This window comes from Phascolarctos cinereus, unplaced genomic scaffold, assembly GCF_003287225.1.
Source record: "Phascolarctos cinereus isolate Bilbo 61053 unplaced genomic scaffold, phaCin_HiC Scaffold_4;HRSCAF=312, whole genome shotgun sequence".
Classification (NCBI taxonomy): Eukaryota; Metazoa; Chordata; class Mammalia; order Diprotodontia; family Phascolarctidae; genus Phascolarctos; species Phascolarctos cinereus.
The window spans coordinates 87,389,258-87,414,122 of NW_027555847.1; the positions used below are offsets into that span (position 1 = coordinate 87,389,258).

General features: G+C 45.5%; 1 protein-coding gene across 1 annotated transcript in view; it reads right to left on the bottom strand.

The window, feature by feature from the left end:
- Positions 1 to 9,018: 9,018 nt before the first annotated feature.
- Positions 9,019 to 24,865, bottom strand: part of BSN (bassoon presynaptic cytomatrix protein) — a gene marked incomplete at its 5' end in the record, with an annotated part of 239,036 nt that continues 223,189 nt past the window's right edge. Inside the window, 5 exon segments of the mRNA XM_020999265.2 lie at positions 9,019 to 14,894; positions 21,103 to 21,199; positions 21,947 to 22,001; positions 23,276 to 23,416; positions 24,132 to 24,240. Coding sequence (XP_020854924.2) covers positions 21,961 to 22,001; positions 23,276 to 23,416; positions 24,132 to 24,240 — 291 coding nt within the window.

The following is a 24,865-nucleotide window of genomic DNA, read 5'->3' on the forward strand; positions in this document are numbered from 1 at the left end:
AAGAGACAAGGCGCCAGCAGCTATGTACAAATAAGTTGTAGACAGGGGCAGCTAGGTGGCACAGTGGATAGAGCACCGGCCCTGAAGTCAGGAAGACCTGAGTTTGAATCCAGACTCAGACCAAACACTTGACACTTACTAGCTGTGTGATTCTGGGCAAGTCACTTAACCCCAATTGCCTAAAAACCAAAAAATACAAAAATAAAAAAGAAGAAGCAAATAAGATATAGACAGCATAAAATGGGGCATCATCTAAAAGGGAAGGCACTATCACTGAGTAGAACTAGGAAAAGGTTTTTGCAAAAGGTGGACTTTGGCTGACATTAGAAGGAAGTCAGGGAAGCTCAGACACAGAGATAAGGAATTAATCTACTTATTTTCATATTATTATATTAGGAAATAACCGTCTTAGAGCAAGGTTGCAACCTCCATACTTGGAAAGATCTATGATTTTATCTTTGGGTGAGCTCCTTTCACCAGGCCAGTGGCAGCCCCTTCCCAGGATCATAAGATCTTAAAATTGGAATGGAGTCTATAAGTCACTTTGTTCAACCCCCTCATTTTACAGAGAAAGAATCAGGCAAACGCCTTAGAGAACTGTTCTTAGTGAGGATTTAAGGATTTGATTGGTGTGGTGACTCTCTCCAGCCAGTTTGGAGTCTCTTTCAGTTTTCCTTAGCAGATTGCTCTTAAGAAGCTGTTATTTTGGGGGGGAAATTATCTGTCCTGAAGTCCTCCGGCCATATATCTATGGCTGGAACATGACTTACCTTTATTTAACAGACCAATTGAGGGTAAGAGGTAATGAGTGATGTCCTGTGGAGCCTTTGGCTCTGATTGATCTGATCAAACCAATTCCAGGCATCTCCAAGCCAGACTGCATTTCTAACGCCTCCTCCTTCCCCCTTCCAACTCCTGTGTTGTCTTCTATTACAGAGACTGTCTTGCTTGCTTGTCTTTGCATCCCCAGTGCTGAGCACAATGCCTGGCACATAGTAGGTGCTCATAGTAGGTGCTTCATTCATTCATTCATTCCCCAAGTACACCTAAGCCATTAAGCAGTACAGTGGGAAATGGAACTCAGGTATTGTCAAGTCAACAAACATTTATTAAACACTTGTGTACCAGGCACTGTGCTTTGTGACTCCAAGTTCCCAGTTCAGCACACTTTCCACTGAATCATGTCCCTTGACGGCCAAACCTGGTGGTAGGTAACTCCCTCGACATTCCAATAGTTAGGTCTTTGGACACTAGACTACATTGAGCCTAGGGTCTCCTGTGTAGTGAAAGAATACTGGATTTGCTCAGGAAGATCTAGCTCTGACCCAGTAGCTCTGGGACCATGGATATATTTAACTCGTGTGAACCTCAGTTTATTCATTGTTTAATGTACTTCAGAAGGTTGTTGGGAGGAAATCATTTTGTAATAATTGGGATAGGGACTGAACCTGTGATCTAATTGTTACAGAGAACTCCATATATGGAAACTCTCTCAAACATTGCTGGTCCAGACTATCTTAGAGAGTGGCTTAGGGGAGCCCTTCTCTCTCTCTCTCTCTTTTTTTTAGGCAATTAGGGTTACACAGGGTTACTAGGGTCACACAGCTAGTAGGTGTCAAGCATTTGGTCTGATGCCGGATTTGAACTCAGGTCCTCCTGACCTCAGGGCCGGTGCTCTGTCCGCTGTGCCACCTAGCTGCCCCTGGGAGCCCTTCTCAAAGTGTGGTCCATAGATCCCAGAAGAGCCCTGATTCCCTGTCAGGGAGTTGGTGAAATTGAAACTATTTTTATAACAATAGTAAGTATAATAGTAATAATAAATAAATAGTAAATATAAGTATAATAGTAATAAAAAATAAATAGCAAGTAAGTAAGTAATAGTAAGATGTTATTTACCCTTTTTACACTCATTCTCTCAACAACTGCACAGTGGAGTTTTCCAGAGGGTACCTGACCCATGTTAATTAACAATGTAACAGCAAACATAAAGACTGAGTTACTCCCTCTTCTGCCTACCAAGTGGATGAATCTACGGACGTGACTGGATTGGCTGTTTTGCTTTCATTTGTTGATTATAAACAACTAATTACACACGTCCTCTCAGAAGTCTCCGTATCTTAAATGATTCTACTGAACCAGCCTTTAAGAGCATACTATGTGCCAGGCACATTAGCATCAACTGATCACTGAAGAAGAGTCTTTTATCTGAACACCTGGCAACAAATACAAGTGCTGCTGGAGGAGTCAACGCCTCAACTAGCTTTCTGGAACCTCATGGTTCATTGTAGGACAACTGTGTGGACATTTGTACTGATGGAGCAAACCTAATGATGGGTAAGATTGCTGCTAGCATGAATTAAGGCAATGGTACCCGCAGGTACCACGAGGTTAAAAAAATTAACAAGCCAGTTTCACTGAAGAATGTCCTTAATGAAGCACTAAAAATGATTAATTTTTTATTAAATTTCTGTCCTTGAGTACACATCTGTGTGATAAAATAGGTACGATGCATAATTCACTTCTTCGTGCCATGGTAAGATGATTGTCTTCAGGAAAAAACACTTGTAGGACTGAGTCATGAGCTGAACTAGCTACTTTAAAAAAAAAAAAAGGAATGCCATTTCTACTTCAAAGAATGCCAGACAAATGAGAGTTATTCAGACTTGGGTATCTGGCAGACGTTTTCTTGAAAATGAATGAAGTGAGACTGTCATATCAAGGAAAACAACTGATGGTATCTGTGGCCAGTGAGAAAATTCAAGCTTTTAAGTGAATATTAGAATTTTGGAAAACTTCTCTCTGCCACCATGAGCTTCCCAGCCTCTTAGTAGTTAAAGGCTTTTCGGCTGAGATGGGTGGTGATATGATATAATCACAAATGTGATTTTTAAAATATATTACATAATGAAATGTGTCAACATTTGGAAGCTCTGCATGATTTACTGGACCAATAACTTCTAAATTTCCATGTTATAAAATCACAGATGGGTAAGAGATTCGTTCAAAGTACAAGATAGACCATTGGGTTTTAATGTAACAGAGTAGGAAAAGTTCACTGACGCAGTTTCTGTTGCAGCTAACCTTTAAGAAACTAGCACCTGTTGAGTTCTGATGTAGTATCAGAGAAGATATCCACAATTATGTGGAAAGATTATTAAAATACTCCTCTCTTATCCAACTCCATATCTGTGTAAAGCTGGATTTTCTTTATATATTTTAACCAAAACAACACATCATGACAGATGGAATGGAAAAAGAGATTTGAGAATCCATTTGTCTTCCATTAAGCTAGACATTAAAGAGATTTACAAAAGTGTAAAATAATACCACTCTTCTCACTAAATTTGTTTTTGTTTTGTAAATTATGGCTATTTTTTCATAAAAATGTTATTTATGTTAATACATAATGGTTTCATTACTGTTTATTTTAAATGAATTAATAAGGAAATGTTTTTTTAAATGATCAGCTTTAATTCCTAATATAGTAAATATTGATAGCTATAACCCACATAAAAAAAGCTCTTTGGGGTTCCCAATCAGGTAATATAAAGAGTTCCTGAGACCCAAAGTGAGGCATTGTGCCAAGCACTGGAACACTGTGCTAAATGCTGTCATAGGCCCTCCTCTTCTTTTTTTTCTTTGTACTAGCTCATTAGCTCCCAAGAGTTCAATTATCATAGGTATGCAGATGATTCCTGGATCTACATGTCCAGCCCTCATTTATCTGCTGAGCTCCAAACCAACATCACCAACTGTCTAATTTCAAATCGGATGTCCAGTACACATCTTAAACTCAACATTTCTAAAACAGAACTCATTGTAATTGCCCCTAAATCCTCCCTTCTTTTGAACTTCTCTGTTATTGTCAAGGGTATCACCATCCTCTAGTCGCTGATGTCTGAAATCTTGGTGTCAACCTTGACTCTTTGCTTGCACCCATCTCACCTATCCATTCAGTTGTCAAATCTTGTCATTTTTGCCTTTACAACATCTCTTGTATGTGTCCCCTTCTCTTCATTCATCTAGCTACTACCCTACTTCTGACCCTCATCACCACTTCTCTGAATTATTGAAATAACCTTTTAACTGGTTTCCCTTCCTCAAGTCTTTCCCCACACTGCTCCATCCTTTGCTTAGCTGCCAAAGTGATTTTCCAAAATGAAGTCATGCTCATGTCACTTCCCTATTAAATAAATTTCAGTTGCTCCTTATTAACCTCGGGATCAAATGTCTTTTGTTTGGCACCTGAAGCTCTTCACAACCTTGCCCTCTCCTAGCTTTCCAGTCTTGACTCACTTCCATGAGGTGTACAATCTAGCCATACTGGCCCATTTGCTGTTTCTGTTTTTTTTTTTTTTATTATTTTTTTAATTTTTTAATTTTTTTAGGCAACTGGGGTTAAGTTACTTGCCCAAAGTCACAGAGCTAGTAAGTGTCAAGTGCTTGGTCTGAGGCCAGATTTGAACTCAGGTCCTCCTGACCAGGGCTGGTGCTCTATCCACTGTGCCACCTAGCTGCCCCTCCATTTGCTGTTTCTGGAACGGGACACTCAGCCTCCTTCCTTTGCACTGCCTGTCCTCCAGGCTTATAAGGCTCTGCCCCCTCATCTCTCATTCTTAGAATTCCTGGCTTCCTTTGAGACTTCTTTCAAATACAACCTTGTACAGGAGGCCTCCGCTGGTCCCTGCCTTCCCCCCATCGCCAGCTCCCAAAATTTTCCCATCCAAGGTTATCCCCCATCTACTCTATGTATCCTGTATGTACCTAATTATTGACATGTTGTCTTCGCCACTAAAATGTGAGCTCCTTGAAGGCAAGGCTTATTTTTGTCTTAACAGCACTTAACAGAGCACCCTGGCATATACTAAATGCCCATTGATTGATTTTACAGGTAAGAAAACGACTATTATGTCAAGCTGGAAGGTATCTCAGAGATGATGTGGTTACATCTAGAGCTTCAGATCCTAATATCAAGGCTCATTCCCCTCAGCTCTACTAAAAAAAAAAAGTGAGATATCACTGTGAACTAGTTAGTTTTAATCTCTCTGAGACTCAGTTTCTTCATCTGCAGAAAAAAAAATGGGGATAATAATACTTGCCCTCATAGGATTTTTGTGAGGGAAGTATTTTGTATATCTTACAGTGATGCATAAATAATATAATTATTAAGTCTTTAAAGGTAGGGTGCCATGGACAGGTTGAGTAGAAGCCTGGGAACAAAAGCAGTGGGAAGGACTTCGGGTTTGCATCTATTTTATCAGGTTTGAAGGCTGGACTGGGGTCTGGTGGAAGGGAGCTGGATGTCCATTCTCACCAGTTTTGGCTTCTTGCTTTTCTTAAAGGTAAGGGTATACTTGGGAAAGCTGATGTTACTGATTAATGTCAAATTCTCATTGCTGTTGTTTTTGAGGCAATGGGGTTAAGTGACTTGCCAGGGCTGCACAGCGATTAAGTGACTGAGTCCAAATTTGAACTCAGGTTCTCCTGACCTCAGGGCCAGTGCTCTATTTACTGTGCCACCTAGCTTCCCCTGTCAAATTGGTTTTTAAAACCAACTTGACCATATGTTTAAAAATATTTATAGCGGCTTTTTTTTTTTGTAGCAAAGAATTAGAAGCAAAGTAGGTACCCATCATTTGGGGAAATGGGTGAACAAATTACTGCATATGAGTTAAAGGGATATTATTGTGCTGAAGGAAATTATGAAGGAAGTGGATTCAGAGAAACCTGTGGGGACTCTATTAACTGAAGAAGAGTAAAGTAAACAGAACCAGGAGAACAATGAATACAATGACAGCAACACTACAAAGAAAACCAGCTTTAGACTTAACTAACACCATGACTAATTCCAGCTTCTGAAGATAAAGCAAAGTTCCTACCTCTTGGCAGAGAGGTAGCACTAGTGCTGCAGGATGGGATATGCATTTTCAGACATGGCCAATGTGTGGGTTTGTTTTGTGTGATTGCAATTATTTGTTACAGGGTAAGAAGCTTTAATGGTGGTGGAAGAATTGGGGGTGTGTGTAGAAGGGGAGGATAATGATACTAAAAGGAAGAAAATATAGAAAAGATGGTCAATGAATCATTAAGAAACTAAACAGAAGACAGCATAAGAAAATTCAGAAGGGGACACAGATAAGCAGGGTAGTGTTGTCTTAATAGGTACGCAGTATTATGCTAGATTAGAAATATACAAAAAAAGCTTTAAATACTGGACACACATTGTTTCCTATTCGGTCGTCTTTTTCTGTTCTTTGTAGAGAGAACTATTTATGTTTGTCAAGTTCATAATAATAAAAAAAGAAAACAAACAAAAAAACCCACCCTAATTGGGAAGTTATCTGACCTGCCTACAGTGCCCAGCTTTCTGCTTGGTGAGCTCTCAGCAGTGACTCTGTTTTTTCCTACTTAAAGAGAGCTCCCAAATTCCCTAAGGCTGTTCTAGTCCCTGGACAGTGACCTTGTAAAATGTATCTGGAGAACTATAGGCCCAGGGACAGGAGTAGACACTTGAATGACTCATAGCATGACTACATGATACAAGATAGCTGAGGGGTAGAGGTGGGTGTGGGGCAGAATCAGCCAGAGGCTTCATATTTCACTAAATTCTAACAGTCAACCACTTCTCTAATGCATTTGGTCTTCAGCAAAGAAACAGAGTTCAATAGGACCTCTGAGGTCATCTGAGTCCAACCCTGACATGAAGCAGAAATCCCCTGGGCTATTCTGTATATACCCAATTATTGACACTAGAATGTGAGCTCTTTAAGGGAAGGAACAGGATTTGCCTTTCTTTGTATTCCCAGCATCTAATATCACACTTGTGACCTTGGGCGAGTAAGTGAACCTCCCTGGGGCCTTGGTTTTATGATCTGTAATTGAGAGGATTGGCCTCCAAAAGTCCCTTCCATTTTCAGATTTATGGCCCTATGATCTATGAAATATGTAAAATTGCATTAACTCTTTTTCTGGCTATTGATTCATATGGTCCTTAGAGTTCTTGAAAACTCTAGGGTCGTTTCATGTGTACCAGCCTAGACATTTCTCCCCTATTCTGCACCTGCATAGTTGATTTTTTTGAACCCAAATATAGAATTTTACATTAATTCCTACTAAATGTTCCGTCTCCTTTGGATTTGCTCATTGCTCTAGCCTACTGAGATTTTTTCATTTACTAAGTCTACAGACAATTCAGCAATTCAAGTCAATGAATTCAAGGAACATTTGTTAAGTACCTTCTATGGCCAAGGTACCTTGCTAGAGGCACTAGAGAAGCTTATCCTTGCTCTGATATGTTAGGGATGATAAAGAAAGTCTCTAAGGTGTCTACATCTCAGACTGGCACCAGACCTTCTTTTAATAACTTTAAATAGGCAAGTTCCCTGGGACTTCCCTGCCTTCTAGGGGGATTAATGGATTAATCAGTTCATTAATCACAGATCAGCTGGGGAGGGGGCAGGATTCATGGAGCTACATCTTGCAGATACAGATCAGACCTGTGGGGTCTTCTAAAGAAGCCATCACAAGTTTACCAAGGCAAATTACTGACCCCATTAGGCCAGTATTCTAAGGCATCTCTGTCGAGGTCTCAGTGACCCAGAGTTTTCCAGTGCCTTATTGGGAGCCAATAAAATAATTCAAGCAATAAGCATTATTAAGCCCTGCTGTATACTAGGCACTGTGGTAGAGGCTGGGAATACAAAGACAAGAGTGTCCTTGAGGACACTTACCATCTAGTGAGTGGAGAAAAACACACATATAGATAGGAATATACAAAATATATACATGATCTGTACAAGACAATATTGGGAGGAAGGCATTAGTAACCAGGGAGATCAGGAAAGACTTCATTAGGAGCCTTCAGTGGAAGGCGACTCTTGAGCTGAGCCTTGAAGAAACTGGAGATTCTAAGGGTCAAAGGTAATAATAATAATAATAATAACAATAATAATAGCTAACATTTAGACAGCATCTACTGTGGGCTAGGCATTTTATTAAGTGTCTTACAAATAATACCTCATTTGAGCCTCACAACAACCCTGGGAGGGTGGTTGCTATTAAACCCATTTCACAGTTGAGGAAACAGGCAAACAGAGAGTTTAAGTAACTTGCTTAAGTTCACATAGCTAGTAAATGTCTGAGACTGGATGTGAACTCTGGACTTCCTGACTCCACCAAGTCCAATGTGTTATCCACTGCACCACCTGGCTGTGGAGGCGTCAGATTTGGGGGACAGCCAGTTCAAAGGCACAGAGTTAGTCCGGAAGATGATGTGCCATGTGGGAAGGACAGTTGGCTGGAGGGTAGTGTATGTGAAGGGGAGTAATGAGTAATAAAACTAAAGAAATAGGATGGATCCTGGTGGGGAAGGGGTTTAAATGCCAAACACAGGAGTTTTGATTTGAGCCTCTAGGTAACAGTAGCCACTAGGGTTTATTGAGAAGGAGAATGACAAGATCACACCAGAGCTTTAGGAAAATCATGTTGGCAGCTGTGCGGAGGATGGACTGGAGTGGGGAGAGACTTGGGGCAGGGAGGTCACTTAGGAGGCTATTGCAGTAGTACAGGTGAGAGATGATGAGTGCCTGAAACAGGTGAGTGGTTGTGTGATTACAGAGAAGGGAATGGATGCAAGGGATGTCGTGGGGGTGAGAAATGATAAGATTTGGCAACTTGATTATCTATGTGGGGTGAAGGAAAGAAAGGAGTCCAGAATGACACCAAAGTGGAAACTCTGGGTCACTGGGAGGATGGTGGTGTTCTCAAGAGAAATAGGCAAGTTTGGAAGAGGAGCACGGTAGGGAAGGTGATGAGCTGTGTTTTGGCCATGTTGAATGTCAGATGCCTATAGGACATGTAGTATGAAATGTCCCATAGGTAGTTTAAGCCAAAGTAGCCTCCATGGATCAGCAGAACAAACTAGTCTTGTGGTCACTTGTGTTTGCTGCTTTTAATTCCCATTGCAAATGACTTCTTGCCCCGCCCCCCCATAAAACAGGAACAATGCAGGAGCCCATGCATGCTTTATATCAAGTCCTTTTATTCTGTTATCACAGAAATACCTTGTAGGGGCAATATCTCATACTGAGTCACAATACAGAAGGTGGTACATTGAAATACTACAGAGTTCTCACAGGGCGCAGCAGGACAGACACACAATTTACAATGTTCAGATAGAGGACTTAGGTCATTGCACTTACAACTGTAAACTTGTTGGTTTGACTTTGTACAACCCCCCCCCCACCCTTGCCCCATCAACAACAACAAAAAAACCCCACCCCAAAATGGAATAGCCCGAGAAAGGCATGGAAGCCACCAGGTGGAAGGGGCTGGGAAAACCATAAGAACTCTACAGATGACTCCTCTACCTTGGGAAAGGAGAGGGGAAGAGAGAGGAGGGAGAAGTCTAGAGGGAAGAGAAGGAAAGGTTAGAGGAAGGCAGAAGAGGTGTGGGCTTCAATCCCAAGGACTAAATGAGGCAGTCTCTCTCCCCCAAACACGCGCGCACACACACACACACACACACACACACACACCCATTAAAGTATTGGCTTTCTCTTTTTGTACATCAAAGCAAAAGGTGTGCTGGTGCTGGGAAGTGAACCCCCCAACACGAGTTGTGGTTTGGGTTTTGTTCTCCTTGCCATGTGAGATTTACACACTGTACAATGTATTTACATGCCAGGAATGGGGAGGGCAGGTCATGGTGACCCCAAGAGAGATGACCCACTGGGGAACAGGGCCCGGGAGGACGTCGGACTGTATGCACTTGTCATGCCAGTGGTTCTGGGAAATACTGGCCATTCTGGGGGTATCTGAAGGGAAGGCCACTGCTTTTGGACAACCAACAACATGGACAAAGAGCGTGGGTGTATCTCATGATAGTAAGGGAATGAAGATCTCCTTGGCTTTTGCTTGGTTCTAAATGTTATGAAATGATCAGATCCAAGGGCAGGAACTGGTCAGAGAAGCTCATCGTCTCCCCTCTCCGAGGCAGGGTGGCATTTATACTACTAGATTGGAGGTCAGGGACCCTGGGTGCTAGTTCCAAGCCTGCCTCCAACTGATTTCATCTTCTAGGGTCACCCAGGTCAGCCCTCTCAGCCTCAGTTTCTCAATCTCCAAAACAAGCGAAATGGATTAGAGGATCTTTAGAACCCCTTCCAGATCTAAAGTTCTATGATTATCTCTGGGATTGGGGAGGGGTGAAAGAGCTATTGATAACAGGGCTGTAGTGAGTGTGTGTGCTTTCCAAAGAGGAGGCTGCCTGGTGTAGCCTCCGGGACTGTCAAAGGCGAAGGATGGAGAGAACACTCTTTCCATTGGTGGAAAGAGTTCTCGGTACAAATAAAGTATGTGTGGAAGCACCCGACCCCTGACCCCCACGCAGTAGAAGAGATCCAGAACCCTGCCTACTCTATCCTCTCCCCACCTCCTATTCCAGTGACATCCCAAGTACTCTTGGCTCCATGTGGCAGGTAATACCCTCACGTCACTTGGGCCTGGTGCCTTAGCAGGACTTAGTGCCAAGCACCTTCATCTGAACTGCCCAAAGTGTTATCTTGACCTCCATGGAAAGTGTTCTAGATCAGGTACCAGACAGTTCTCCAGCCAAGAGCCTCCTCTTAGGTGCCATTTGGGAGCTCAGAGAGATGGGTTTGGGATAGAGACTGACTTCACACACAGTCCAGGCTAGCGAAGAAGGATAAGACAGAGGGTAAGGACTTATCACAGAAAGGAACCCTCTGCTCATACCTTGTAGTTTGGTCTTGGTCAAGTAATTGAAGCTCTCTGCCTCAGTTTCCTCATCCGGAAAACAGGAAAGGTAATACTTCCTCGTCCCTACTTTACACACATTGGTAGATAATTAGAAAAGATCATACACACAAGGTGAGTCGAGCTCCTTTGAAGAGGCCGTGTCAGTGAGAGGTATTGTTACAAATGAGATAATATTTGTAAAGCGCTTAGTACCATGCCTGGGCACACAGTAGGCGCTTAATAAATGCTTATTCCATTCCATCCCATTCCATTCCATTTCATACTTCAATGAGGAGAATGAAACAAAAGGCAGATGCCATTAAAAATACTAGTCCCCAACAGCCATGCAGAAGGAAATTCAGGCCATCCCTAATACAAATGCTGACTGGTCAATACCCAGACTGGGAACTGCTCACCACATGAGTCACCTGCCAATTACCCTTAGAGCTAAGGCCATGAAGGCCCTTCTTGTCTATCTCTGGGGAGAATGAAGACCGAGTGAAAGCAGATCCTTATCCCCATTGTCTTCCCACAAATAGTCTCCTGCCTAATAATGTCTCATTCATTTCCATTAAGAAGTAGCCTTTTCTCAGCCATTTGTCCCTGCTGACTTGGGGGCTAGGAAAGTCTCCTCCACTCAAATGGCAGCTAAGATGCACAGCCCTTTGAGATGAGTTAAACCCTTTGGAGGTTGTTGGGATAGTCTACCAAGGCTTTTCTGGACTCAGATAGAGGGACCAGGATATGTCCTTGGGGAAAACCAGACCAATATGAGCTCTAGGCAAGGAGGCTTCAAGGCCTGGAGTATCTGATGGAGACAAGTAACAGAGAGAGGTCTCCCCTCCTGAGTCCAAAAGCTGCCAAGAAAAAAAAATATAAGAAACAGGAACTCCTAAGAAATGCATGGTACCACCTGAATAGCTCTGGAAAAAGGCTAGGCTGTGGGCTCAATGCCTTTGATGTGCCTGGGCCCCCTGGGAACTTCCCAAGGCACGATGGAAGTCAGTGCTGTCTTAGAAATGGTGGTCTAAGGAAAGAAAAACTTGGTACCTCACCAATCCAGAAACCCTCAAGGATCCTACCCAGAGTTTGGATATCCATTGCCAATCTGTCTTATTTCATTTCCAAAGGTCAGCAGCTCTAACACTAGTCTTCATAAATGCCAAGGATATTCCTTTTGCCATTCTTGGCCCTTTTCTTTCTACAGCCTTTGAAAGTTTTGGGCCTTTTTTTTTTTAAGCTTTAGATATGGGCTGAGGTTCTTAGAAAGTCTCTCTTTGATCAGAGCTAAGAAAAGAGGTCTCCAAATCCTGAGTCCTAGCCCTTCCTCCTGGGGTAGTGGAGCAATCTGAGATTTGGTACTCACTTTAGCTCCTTAGCAGCTCCATCCCCTTTCAGAAATGGCCTGCTTTAGTCAGGACTTAGCAGCACAGATAAAGTCAAGGTACAAAAAAACCTATCCATGACAGGACAACCAACAAAACAACCTTTCAAGTCCTAACCCACAGCCCATTGGTATCAAATCCATTTTTTGGAAAATGGATGTTTAGCTCCCCCCTCCCCCACTCCAGCAAAGCCCTGGGCCAATGTAGCTACCTTGGGTTTTGAGTTTCACAGAGGCTGAAGGCTCCAGTTTACTATGAACAGACAGTTTTCGAAGCCCTGAGCACAGTCCTTGGGGAATCCTCACAACTGGGGCCAATGAAGGTAAGATAAGTTCATTTAAGGATAGAAAGGAGAGATATCTGGGACTGCTCCGACTCTCTTCTGAATTGCTTTTTATCTTCTTCAGTTCAAGGCTTGTAGTATTGTCTCTGCTACAGGCATTGGGGTGTATGATCTCTGTGGGGACGTGGTAATAGCGGTGGTTCTTTGGGAAGAATGGTGCAATGAGAAGGGCGCTGAATATGGAGTCAGATGGCTCAGACTCATATCCCACGTTGACTATTTACTTTCTATGTGACCTTCGTCAAGTTACTGCCTCCTCTTTCTCTGGCCCTCAGCTGACATATCTCTAAAACGGGAAGGGGCAGGGGGTCGGATTAGATTTTCTCAAAAGCCTTTTCCCATTTTAACTCCTATGATCTACTGAAGAGGAATATATTGGGTTATGGGGGCACAAGAAGGGGTGGGCTCATTTCCATGTTGGGACTTGTTAACAGGACTCGAGATCTGTGGAAAGGAGACAGTGAGGGGAAAAGTCATCAGTAGGTCATCATGGGTGGGAGGGCTCAGGACCTCTCTCTGGACTAGAGGCACCTCTCCCATTAGTACAGACAATCCTTCAATAACAAGTGCATATGTCGACAAAAAGCATTTGAGTATAGGCGAGGGACTGAGGCAAAAAGAACCCCGAGCAAAGTACGGCAAGCATTTAAAGTAGATGAATTCGTGCAAAGAGGTAGCAAGCCATGCTCTACTCTAGGACGGGAGACATTACAGCAGCATGGTCACCCTTTGGCAACGACGCGTCCTTCGAATGGGTCGAACATGCCACAAATTGAAAACTTCACACACACACACACACACACACACACACCACACACACAGGTATTAGCTAGAAACATATCCATCCAATTTCTCCATAGCACATTTGTAATTAAATTCTTATACGTAACATTTAGTTTATTAAATATTAACAGGTGTAGTGTGTTCTGGTTTTTTTTTAATTTTTTTTGTTTTTTTTTTTGTTTTTTTGTATTTCATTGCATAGAACGTTAGAAATGAGACTCGTTGCTGTTGCTCAGGTTGAAGGGAAGCTCCAATGTATGGGACCATCAGGTTGGTTGTCTGGAACACTGTTGAGGCGAGAGCGACTGGCTTAACAGCAGTCATCCTGGCGACCACCAGGACACCCCTACCCTGGGCTCACCAGCTGCTGACTGCGGCTCCCTCTCACTTCCCATGCCAGAGGTTCTAGGAACTTCATAGTGGCAACTCAAACCACATGGGCTTTGTGGGTTTTTGTTTTTAAATTTCTGAGCACGCCCACCGGTAATGGCTTAAGAAGGACTTGAATTGCACAGTAAGAGGAGAATGGCAGAGGCGACCTCTTCTGATGTTATCCCACCTCCGCGTGGGGCTCTTGTAGCCTACTGCACTCTATTGCTTCTACAGAGGACACCCCGTGATAACCAGGTACAGAGTAAAGGGGGAAGGAGTTAAAAAAAGAAGTATGTCGGGGGTGGGGTGGGAAGGGGAGATGGGGGAGGAGGAGGAAAGAAAAATGAAAGAAAAATGCTTATGAGGTATACACAAGTAAATAAAATTGGAATGGTTAAGGCTGCTTTTGAAATAAAAAGAAATCTTCAGGCATAGGTAAAATAAGGAGATGGTTGTTATGAAAGCATTGCCACTTGGATGTTTTACAATGCTCGGTGATGGCTTCAAGGTGGCTGGCAGACACGCTTGGCCTGCCACCGTCTGTCTGGGGAAAAGTCAGCCAGTGCACATGCTGCCTTGCAGAGTCCTATGGCCTCGTATTTCAATAATGAAACAGTGTTAGGTCCTAGTGTTTTTTTTTTTGTTTTTTGTTTTTTTTAAAAGTTCTCTAAATCCCACAAGTCCCTCGCTGCACAAGTTCCATCACTAAGGACAGGGTGCCCGCAGAGGGAGCTGTGGGGCCAACTGGAATGTGAAGGAAATGGAGCCCTCGGCTCCCAGCCCTCAACTCAAAGCCCATCTCCAAGGCTGTGGAAAAACCTTTGAAGGCCCCGGAATGAAGAAGTCCAGTCGGCATGAGCTGGAACTCTGTGTATAACCCTGAAGAAAAGGCCCCTGGGCCCTGCTCCAGGCTCTACTTGGCAAGGGGGAACGCTGGGCAGGGGCACTGCCTTTGGAGTTTCAAGTCTTCTCCAAGGGCAAAGTGGGAACCCCAAGCTTCTGGACAGTCCCAACCAGGACCTTTGGCAAGTTTTCCTCAAGAAAAGTCTCCCCGAGAATGACTGTGGCTCCTTCTAGTCACTGCTCACCAGAGAGGATGAGTCACTATGGACACTGTCTTTGGAGAGCAGTTCTGAGGGAGACACTCCCTGGGGGGCTTCCGGGCAGATGCCTCACTCTGGTGACTCCAGCTGGAAAAGCATTCGCTGTCCTGTTTGCGTCACTGAGCCTAGGGTTTGCCATGAGTTCAGATGCTTGGAAGAGAAAAAAGGAAAGGAGGGTAGGAAGGAAGGAAGGAAGGAAGGAAGGAAGGAAGGAAGGAAGGAAGGAAGGAAGGAAGGAAGGAAGGAAGGAAGGAAGGAAAGTTGGTTATTTTGGCCCATTCTCTTTTCTCCCTTATATACCAATCCCTCTCATGCACTGCTCTGCTGTCTCCAAGAACGGTATTGCCTTAAGATCCCCAAGTTTACAACAGAAATGGAAAGAAAAAGAGAAAAATTAGTCACTTCTAGAAAGAACAGAAATTACAGAGGAAACATGTGGTTAGCACAATCTCTTGTGAGCTAGCAACCCTCCCTGGCAACAAGCATCACTTTGCACAGTGTCTGAGAAGGAAGGGATCCAGGGGCAGCTAGGTGGCACAATGGATAAAGCGCCAGCCCTGAAGTCAGGAGGACCTGAGTTCAAATTTGGCCTCAGACCAATCATTTGACACTTACTAGCTGTGGGTGACCCTGGGCAAGTCACTTAACCCCAATTGCCTTTAAAAAAAAAAGAGAAGGAAGGGACCCAAAGAGGTCATTTAATCTATCCTACTTCCTCTGAGTAGGCCTGGACCTCATTTGGCCTAGCACTGATTAGGCTCCCATCTACTGCTCACAGATATAATGAGATTTCTCTCCTGGCTCAGTCAAGACAATACTTGGAGTTGACAGGCTTTGCTGCCAGAGGGTGCTGAATTGTTCTTGGGCCGTGGTATTCCCCAGGTGATAGCAGGGTTGGAGAAGTGAGCCACTCTGGGTTCCATTGCTCCTGGCCTCGCTGAATGGCTGTTGTTGGAAATGTGTGAGAACAGAAAGGCAGTGTTTCCTGTCTTATCCAGCGAGATGTTCAAGGTCAGCCTCCTTACCTCCAAACACATTAAAGGGGGGCGGGTGTCATTGCTACCACTACTTCCATCCTCCATGTCACAAACTGGGAATTCACAAAGAGGAAAGAGGAAAGAAAGGACATCAAGATACATTAAAAGACTCTTTTTGTCTTGGACGTAGCAAAATGCCCCTGGTCCCAAAAGAGGAGCCATGAACCTCAAAGTGTGGGGCCCTTGCTGGAAGCTGGGGCAGAAGCTGATGCTGTGTGGGGAACCTGCCCTCTGAAAAATACTCCGTGCTTTTTAGACTGGTGTCATACACTCATGGGTGTGCTAGAGAAAGTGGTTAAATTTTCAGTGTGAGTGTTTATACCTTGGAAATTGGCAAATGTTATAAATTAGGGCTCAATTTATTTTGTTGATTGTCTAGACAAGAAAGTGATGGACAAAATCCAAATTAAACTTAAAGTGTATAGTGGTCACTTTTTTTTTTAAATTCAGAGAACCGGCTATTAAACATTTTACTAGCATACCCCTGCATAAAGAGTTCCATGGCCAGCGCTACATGTCAGGCAGCCCATAGACACAGTCCTGAGTCCAAGCTCAGTGGAGCCTAGGAACTCTGGAAGGTGGAAAGGCCAGCGAGGCAGATCCTGTCTCAGGCCAGGCTGTCCTCTCTGTCCCCTTCCAGCCCCATAGGCCCACAGTCTAGCGCTCTTCCCAGATGCCTTCATTGTCAGAAAACCTAGCAGAATTCTTAGACTCCACTGAGACACCATGGACACTTTGGGGACTGGGCTGATGCAAAACTACCTTTCATATGGCTTAGGACTGTGTCTAAGAGCTACTTGACATGTAGCACTGGCCATAGAACCATATGTATGCAGAAGTATCCTGGTAAAATGTTTAACAACTGGTTCTCCGGTGGAGGGATGCTTTTGCTTTCTGCACTGGGGGTCTTTCCTTAGGGAATTAGGTCAACCCCCCACTTTAGCCCCACCATAGTGGCTCCCTGGGAGAGGTGGAGAGGGATGGGTGCTGCTGAGCCAAGGCTTGGTATGCAAGGGGCATCCCACCTAGGGGCTCCATTGCCTGCTCTGATCAATTTGCCTCTGCACTCTGGTCTATTGCTAGTCTAGGCTGCATTTGTTACTCCCTTTCTCCATCACATTTCCCTGGAAGTGTTCAGCCTGAAAATGTTACTAAAATAACATACGACAACAAATTCAACATGGGAAACACGACTGCTCTTTTATTTTAAAGTGGGCTAATTCTGTGGCTGATCAGGCATTTCTGGTGTGCCAGGCAGGCCTGCCAATTTCTGGGTGCCAGACATTCCTGTGGTGGAGCGGAAGGAGCACCGGATTTGGAGTCAGGGTGACTGGGTTCAAATCCCAGCACTGCTGACTGCCCGGGTGACCTTGGGCGATTCCTGAACCTGGGCCTGAATTTCTCCTACTGTAAAATGTTGGACAAGACTCATCTCTCAGATTCCTTCCAGCTCTAAATACTAGGAACCTATGAACTCCATCTTTGGGAACTTCATTAAAGCCTTTCCTTTCCTTGTGAATCCATCCTCTGGGTCTCTTCCCAGACTCAAGGCTGCTTGGTGAACTCCATCATGGCTCTCTGGCCAGAGTTGCCTCTTGATATGGGCAGGTCCTGGTTTAAGGTGAGGATTATCTGGAAATATACACCTATCTTCTAGGACCGTCCTCAGCATTACCCCCTTCCTGTTCTAATGTCTGCTGACAGTCATCCTGTGGGCTGAATTACAGCCTCATGTCCCAGAGACGCAGTGGAAAGGTGTCATCAGCCAGAGTGGGAGGGGTGATCTCCTTTGGGAGAGCTGAGTAATGAAGGCCTTTGGGTGCCACTACACTCCCTCCTGCTCCCCCACCCCAGCGAAAGGTGTAGCCCATGTCCTAACAAGGCCCTCTGTGAGGACAGAGACACCCTAGTAGGTGGGGCCCAGGAAGGGGTGAACTTTCATCACTAGGCTGAAGCCAGTGGCTGGTACACCATACTACGCATTTAACAAAGCAGCTGCAGCCTTGAGGGACACCACCCGTCCAGCTGGGCCACGCCAAGGCTTCACTGTGTTTCAAAGGTGAGTGGTCCATGCCAGTGGTCAGGTGTCAGGCTCTGATGGTTACTGTCTTCTCTGTGGACTCAGGTATACACCCCCATGGACTCGGTGCTGGAGAAATGACTAGAGCTGATTACGTGGGGGGAGAGAATGCTATCTGACATGGGAGGTTCTGCCACAAATGCTGGGGGTCCACCTGCCCTGGGGTCCCACCGATCTTCACTGCAAGAGAAAGATAACATATACAAGTTCAGCTAAGTGCAAAAGAACTGCTAATGAAGAAAGGAAAGGAAGCAGAAGAAAGAAAGAAAAGGAAGAAAGGGGAAGAAGAAGAGGAGAAAAAGGAAGAGAGGAAAAGAGAGGTAGTCAAGAGAAGCAGGGACAGTAGGAGGAAGAGAGGAAGAGGGAGTCAGGAAGAACAGAAAAGACTAATTCATAAAGGTACAAGCACTCATTTGTAAGCTGGAGAAACTTCACGCTGCCCAGGCCAGAGGCTTTAGCAAGGAAAAAGGATATCGGTCTCAGTTTCCCCAACTGCCAAATGAAGAGGTTGGACTAGGATACGCTAAGAGTCCATCCAGACTGCTGACTACGACTATTGCGTCATCTACTCTTGGGGGGCTGTCCGTAATGTCAGGCACTGTGGGTAGAGTGAGGCCTGTAACTTAGGAACAATATGCTCATGCTGGCATGATGGAGGACCGGCCAGCGAGTGCTCAGTATTAGGCATGGGGGCAGTGGACCCTGATGGATAGTAAGGAACTGGCTTCTGGGCACGTATAACAGAAAGCCCTGTTCTGAAGCAGGCTCGCCAAGTATTCACACACTCCAAGGAGTGGGCCTTCATTGGCCAGTCCCCCATTACACTGGAAGGCATCACATTTTACTTCTCCTCTCTGCCAAACCTAGATCATACAGAACAAGCAGATGGCCCAGCTGTAAAGGAATCTTCTTGTGCTTGCGAGCCAGTGGGCATCTACAAAGACTAGCAGATGGGTTGTTCCTCATAAAAGCCCTCAAAGTGACCGTGATACTTCCTCTATTCCAAGTGTCAGGGACGAATCAACCAGGTAGGACAAAGGTACCATGTTCAATGGCGTGGTAAGTGATTCAGAGGGAGCAGGGGGAAAGTCAGCACTAATAACCTACTAAGCCAACTCCTCACTCTAAGGAACACTCAGAAAGCCATGGGCTTGGGTCAGGGGCTTGGGTCAGAACTAGGGTCCTGGCTCTGGCACTGACTGGTCTTATGTCCAGCATCAAGGGAAAAGCATTGGGGCATGAGTCATAACCATTCTGTGTCTTAGTTCCCTTCTCTTATTAAATGAGGGGTGTGGACAAGATGACCCCTGAGATCCCTTCTAGTTTTGCCATTCTATGATTTAAAAAATGGGGTGTTTGAGGGAATAAATCAATTAACTAACAGCCCCCATCCCCTTCCTCTGCCCTATACACTGGGTAGAGCAAGGAATACTCTCTTCTCCACTGCCCCACTTTACCCCCTCTGTGGATTCAGGGTCATCAACTTAAACAATTTTCATTCCAATGCCCAAGGCCTCACAGCCTAGGATTAATCGTGCCCTGTCCTGTGAATTCCCTACAGATATTTCTTCAGGTGTAGGGTGGAGAGAAGAACATGGAGAGAAAGAGATAGCAGGCCAGAAGAACAAAGGGAGGTGAGAGGTATGAGAAGGAGCATAAGACCCTTTGTCCAAAAAAGAAGGGCCAGCAGATGGGGGACATCCCACTCAGCCTTATCAGGGAAGATGGAAGCTATATTATTTAGCCCTGAGACAGGGGGCTTTAGTCTTAGGAGCTGTTTCCCCTTACATCACTGCAACCTTGTCACTCAGCAAACATGCTAATAAAGTTTCTCCCCTGGCCTGCTCGATAATTCTCAAGAAATTCTCCAGGGAGAACCATTTTTCCCTTGAGCTCTGGGTCTGTGTTCCTCAGCCTCTTACTCCACAGGCCCCTGAATGGACCAGGCCTCAAGCCTGGGCACAATGGGGCTCTCAGACACGAGTGGAAATTTGAAGGCTTCTCTACACTCAGCCTCCATGGAAACTCATCACCCGACTCTCAGTTGTTTCTATTCCATCTGATTCAAAGCACATTTATTAAACACCTACTATGTGCAAGGCACCTGTTGCTCATGAAAGCCCATTTCACCACTCCAGCTGGGCAGTGCCACCTCTAGTCTCCTTTGTCCTTGTCAGGTCAGACTGGACCAAGATGGATGCTTTCTGTCCTCTGCTCTTCTTGCCTGGCTTTCTTCCATCTTCATGCCTTTGTTCACACTGACTTCTCAGTCTAGCATGGTCCCCCCACCCGTCTCCAGCTGTAGAAGTCCCTCTCTAACCTGAAGGCCCAACTCAGCTGCTCCCTCCTCCTGATCCCCTCTTCACTCTTCCCTAGATGAAGGTGGCCTCTCTCTCTCCCCTCAGATGTCTCATAGCACTCTTTCTGGACCTCCTCTTCTGCCTTTACATCATCTGCCTTCTCACCCTGGCTATTTACTCTCCTCCTATCAGGTCATAAGCTTCCTGGGAGGGCTTGGCATATACTTGATGACAACATAGCTCAATGTCTTCATATTCCTGGTTCATTAGAAACAGCATGGTATAATGAAAAAAGCACTGGATGTGATTTCATAAGAGCTGGCTCCAACACTAGCCATGTGGCCCTGGGCAAGTCATTTTGCTCCCTCTGAAACTCAGTTCCCTTATCTGTAAAATGTGGATAAAAAAATACCTGCACTTTCTATGTCATAGGTTTGCAGTGAGGAAAGTGTGTTGGAAGCCCCGTTACTTCTGTCTGTGGTCTTCCCTTCTGTTCACAAGCACATTTCTTGAGGACAGGATATGTGCAATGGTCTACCTTTATATCCTGAGTTGTGGAACTCAGGGCCTTGCTCTCAGAAGGTGCTTAATATATGTTTATTGATGAAGGAATTCCATGACGGCAGAGACTCATGGGAATGAGAACATGCTCAGGGAGAAGAACAGCTCCAATTCAAAAAACAAACAAAAAAGCAAAAAAACAAGCCAGCTCCAATCCATGGACGTTATTCAGTGAAAGAACAGAAAAGACACTGCATCTGCAGGCTCGCCCATTTACTACATGTGGCTTCAGGCAAGCCTCTGAGTCTCTCCAAGACTCAGTTTCCTCATTTGTAAAAGGAAAGGTTTGGACTAGATGATATTTAAGGTCCCTTCCAGCTCTAAATAAATCTAGGCTCCTGTGATTACCTGTGCCCCGATAACCCCAGCAGCACACTTACTGTTATACGCAGAGTCCTAGGCTGTGGTGAAATCCATTAGTTTCTTCATAGGTTTTTCCACAGGAATTACTTTATCTCCATTCATCTTCCAAAACATCTATGGGGGAGTTGAAGAGTAGGAGAGCAGGAAGGACCCAGAATCAGAGGAGGAACCAAGTCGGAGATTACCCAGTGGGGAGGGAGATAGCATGGACAGTCCAGGGAGAGACAAAAGAAGAGAGACAGGGAAATCAGAGGCAGCAAAGAAGAGAAAGGAGGAGAGAAAAAGCAATTAGAATCATTGTAGCTTCTAGGTACCATGTTGGCTATAGAATCTGAGGGAAGGGGATGGATGTCTGCCTGTTCAACCACCTAGGGCTTACCACTGCCCTCACAAACTTTCAGAATGGAGAGCTTTCTTTTTTGGTTAGATCTTAGGGCCAGAGCTGGGGGTCTGGAAAGCCATGACCCCAGCTGGATGTTGGGTAGTGGCTACATTTCTCATATATAGACATTAGCCCCTACCACAGAGGCTTGACATAGTCTGATGTGTAAGATATGTCTGTATGGGGCAAGTGCTAGGGACCTGAATGGCTTCCACTAGCCTCTTCCCCTCTCCTCTAGACAGGAGAATGAGGTCCCTCTCTGCTGTTCAGACAGACAGGTATGTCCTACTGGACAAGAGAGGTGGCTGGAACCCAGAGCCAGAAAAGGGCTGTGCTGGCTGAGGAACTCAGATGTGACCAGATCACTGAGGCCTAGCTTGGGCAAAAGCCTGGTGGGAAGAGGAAGGTGGGAGACCCTTAAATCAGGCTCTTTCTTCTTGGGGAACAATTCCTGTGATTCTCAAGTGATATCCACTCACCCTACAGCACAGGATCACCAGAATGAAGAAAATTTCTTTCCAAAAGCAGACACAGCTGTAAAATACAAAGAAAAAAGGAGAGTTGAGGATGTGAATCTGACTCCCTGGGCAGTCTCTGGGGGGGGCACTGAACAGTCATGGAAAGCCGCCTCTCTCAGAAAGGATGAGGTTCCCTGGACTTCTTGCCTGCCTAACTCCACTGTCCCCCTCCCCACATAACACTCAGCCTGGACTCCTCTTCCAGATATCACCACGGCTCTCTCCCCACTACTACCTCTCTCTCAACCTGGGCTCACATAATCCACCCAACATTTACCCAACATGCCTTCTTGGCCTGCCTGTCCTGTTCTTACATGATCAGTCTTTTACACACTTGAACACAAGTGCATACGCACGCACACATACACACACACTCAATCCCAAGACGTGGGGGGCACCTAGAAGTAAGTGGAGCATAGTTCTACTTCCTTAGCTAGGAGGCCCTCATCTCCTGCTGTTCTTACTGTTGAGGCCAGAGCCAGACCATCTACATGTGGGATAGTGAGGATGGGGGGCAGTGGGAGGAAGGTGAGAGAACCTAGTCAAGACTCCAGCTCTGGCAGATTTAAACTAGCTTTTCTGGGCCTGACATCCTGAGTCTAGTGGACCACGGTACAGGTGGAGAATCTCAGGCCATAGTCAGAGGCCCTAGATGGATTTTGGTGGTGACAGAAGAAGCACCCCTAAATCCCCAGGACCAACTCTAAGAAAACTGAACCAGAGTGATTGGGGGGAGACTGGAGGCAGCTTTTCATAATCTCTTCTGCCAGTGGCATCTAGTATAGCTGCCCCACTGGCATCTGACTAGTTATACTTCTGCCAGGGAAAGGGAAAGTTAGAGGTGCTAAGGTGGAAAGAGTAGTTGGATGTACTGTTAGAGGACCTGGGCCTCAGTTTCCTTTTCTGTAAAATGATGGGGTTGAATTAGATGATTTCTGAGGTTTTTGTTCTTTTCTTTTTTGGTGAGACAATTGGGGTTAAGTGACTTGCCCAGGGTCACACAACTAGTAAGTGTCAAGTGTCTGAGGCCGGATTTGAACTCAGGTCCTCCTAAAAGCAAAGCGAGAGCTCTAGCCACTGTGCCACCTAGCAGCCCCTTGAGGGTTTTTTTTTCCTAGCTCTCTATGATCCTGGGTTCAAACTGTGGCTGTGCTATTGACCGACTACATCACTTTGGGTGAATCACTTCCTCTAATGAAATGAAGGGGGGAGCCTTGGGTTATCTATCTCTAAGCCCTGGGAGGTTGGGGTTGGACCATTAGGCAATATCTTTGAGAGTCCAGGCTATACCTTCAGTCAGTTTGCCTGCTTGTTCTGCTGCCCCTCCGGGAAGGATTTTGGAGAGCACGCTTTCTCCATCGGCCCCAGGCTGGCCCGTGGGGGCTCCTGATGCTGGTGGGACTACCCCGGGCTTTGCTCCCACTTTTGTACCTGAGGAAGAAATTCAAAACCCTGGGTGATCCCAAACCACCCACTAGACCCTGTTGGAGGGCCACACCACCAATACCACTGGCTACCCTGAACAGGCCACCTGGTCTTGGCTTTCCCTTTTCCCTCCCTGGGATCTCAAGGATCCTAGAATATCGGGGACAGCCAGGAAGCTCTGTGTTTCTGAATCTGACCAGATGGAATGAGGATATGGAATATGATGCCAGGAGGAGAGGAGGAGGAGGAGGAGGACAGAAAGAAGAACAGGAGGGGGAAGAGGAGGAAGAAGAAAAGGATGGAGGAGGAAGATGGGAAAGGAGGAGATAAGGGAGAGAACAATAAAAACAACCCCAAAAGGTGGGGACAAAATGGGGAGGTGAGGAGAAGAGGAAGGAGGTCGGGGAGGAGCATGCTCCAGAATCCCACAAGGGCAAAGCTAAAGTTAGAAGATAATACTTCTACTTAGGGTTCCTTCACTGTGCTAATTTCTGTAGTACCAGGGTTACCTCAATAACACCTGTGTGCTTGTGATCCCCTCTGACCTTTTCTGATCCATTTGTGAATCCTTCTCCAGGGGTAGCAAATGTACCCCCAAGGACAGGAGAATTTGGCCCCTGGCTAAGGGGCCTCTCAGTCATGAATCAACAGAAGTTGGGGCTGATTCTGGTCAGGGTGGAGGCAGACAGCCTCCCCAGGGAAAGCTAGGGCTGAAGCCCACCTGCAGTGGTGGCCCCTTGTGGCTGGGCATGTGGGCCCCTCCCCTGCTGCTGCTGCTGCTGCTGCACTTTGGCGGTGGGTTTGGAGCTGTCCAGCTGCTCAGCTTTCAGCTGCAACATTAAACAGTTTCCTTAGTTAGGACCATGACTTCTGGGCACATCTTTTTCCTACCTTCCCTTCCTCCCACCCCTTGATCATTCAGGCCTGGAATCAGCCCAGAATTCAGGAACAGGCCTTCACCACAAGAGTGTGGTGTTTGGACCACAGGAGGTCAGGACATCTGTAAAGAGGAACAGGGCAAGGTTGGGCACCACTCCCTGAATCCCAGTCCAGTAGCTCCCAAGGTTCCTTAGGGAAGGATGGAGGCTGAGGGCAGGACAAGAGACTAGAGAGAGGCTGGCCAGGCCCAGAGGTAACTACATATGGGTTAGGACTTAGTAGGACAGTGTGGTATGATTTCTGGGGTAGAGAGTATAAAAGACATGAGCCCTATGAAGGAGAGGGCCTAGGATGGCTGAGGTTGGTACGGACTCCAGGGGAAGGCTCTTCTAGGCCCAAGCAGCAGCTGAGTAAGTCCATTACCCCTAGGCCAGGGAAGTTAAGGAAGCCTTGGCTCTACCTTTATAGTAGATTCTGCTGAGGAAACCTGTCAGAACCATACAAGCTAGGTCATAAGCCTGACGGGGCCTTAGCTTTCAGTATAGAGGTTTGTAAGGGCAAAAAATGGCTCTGGTA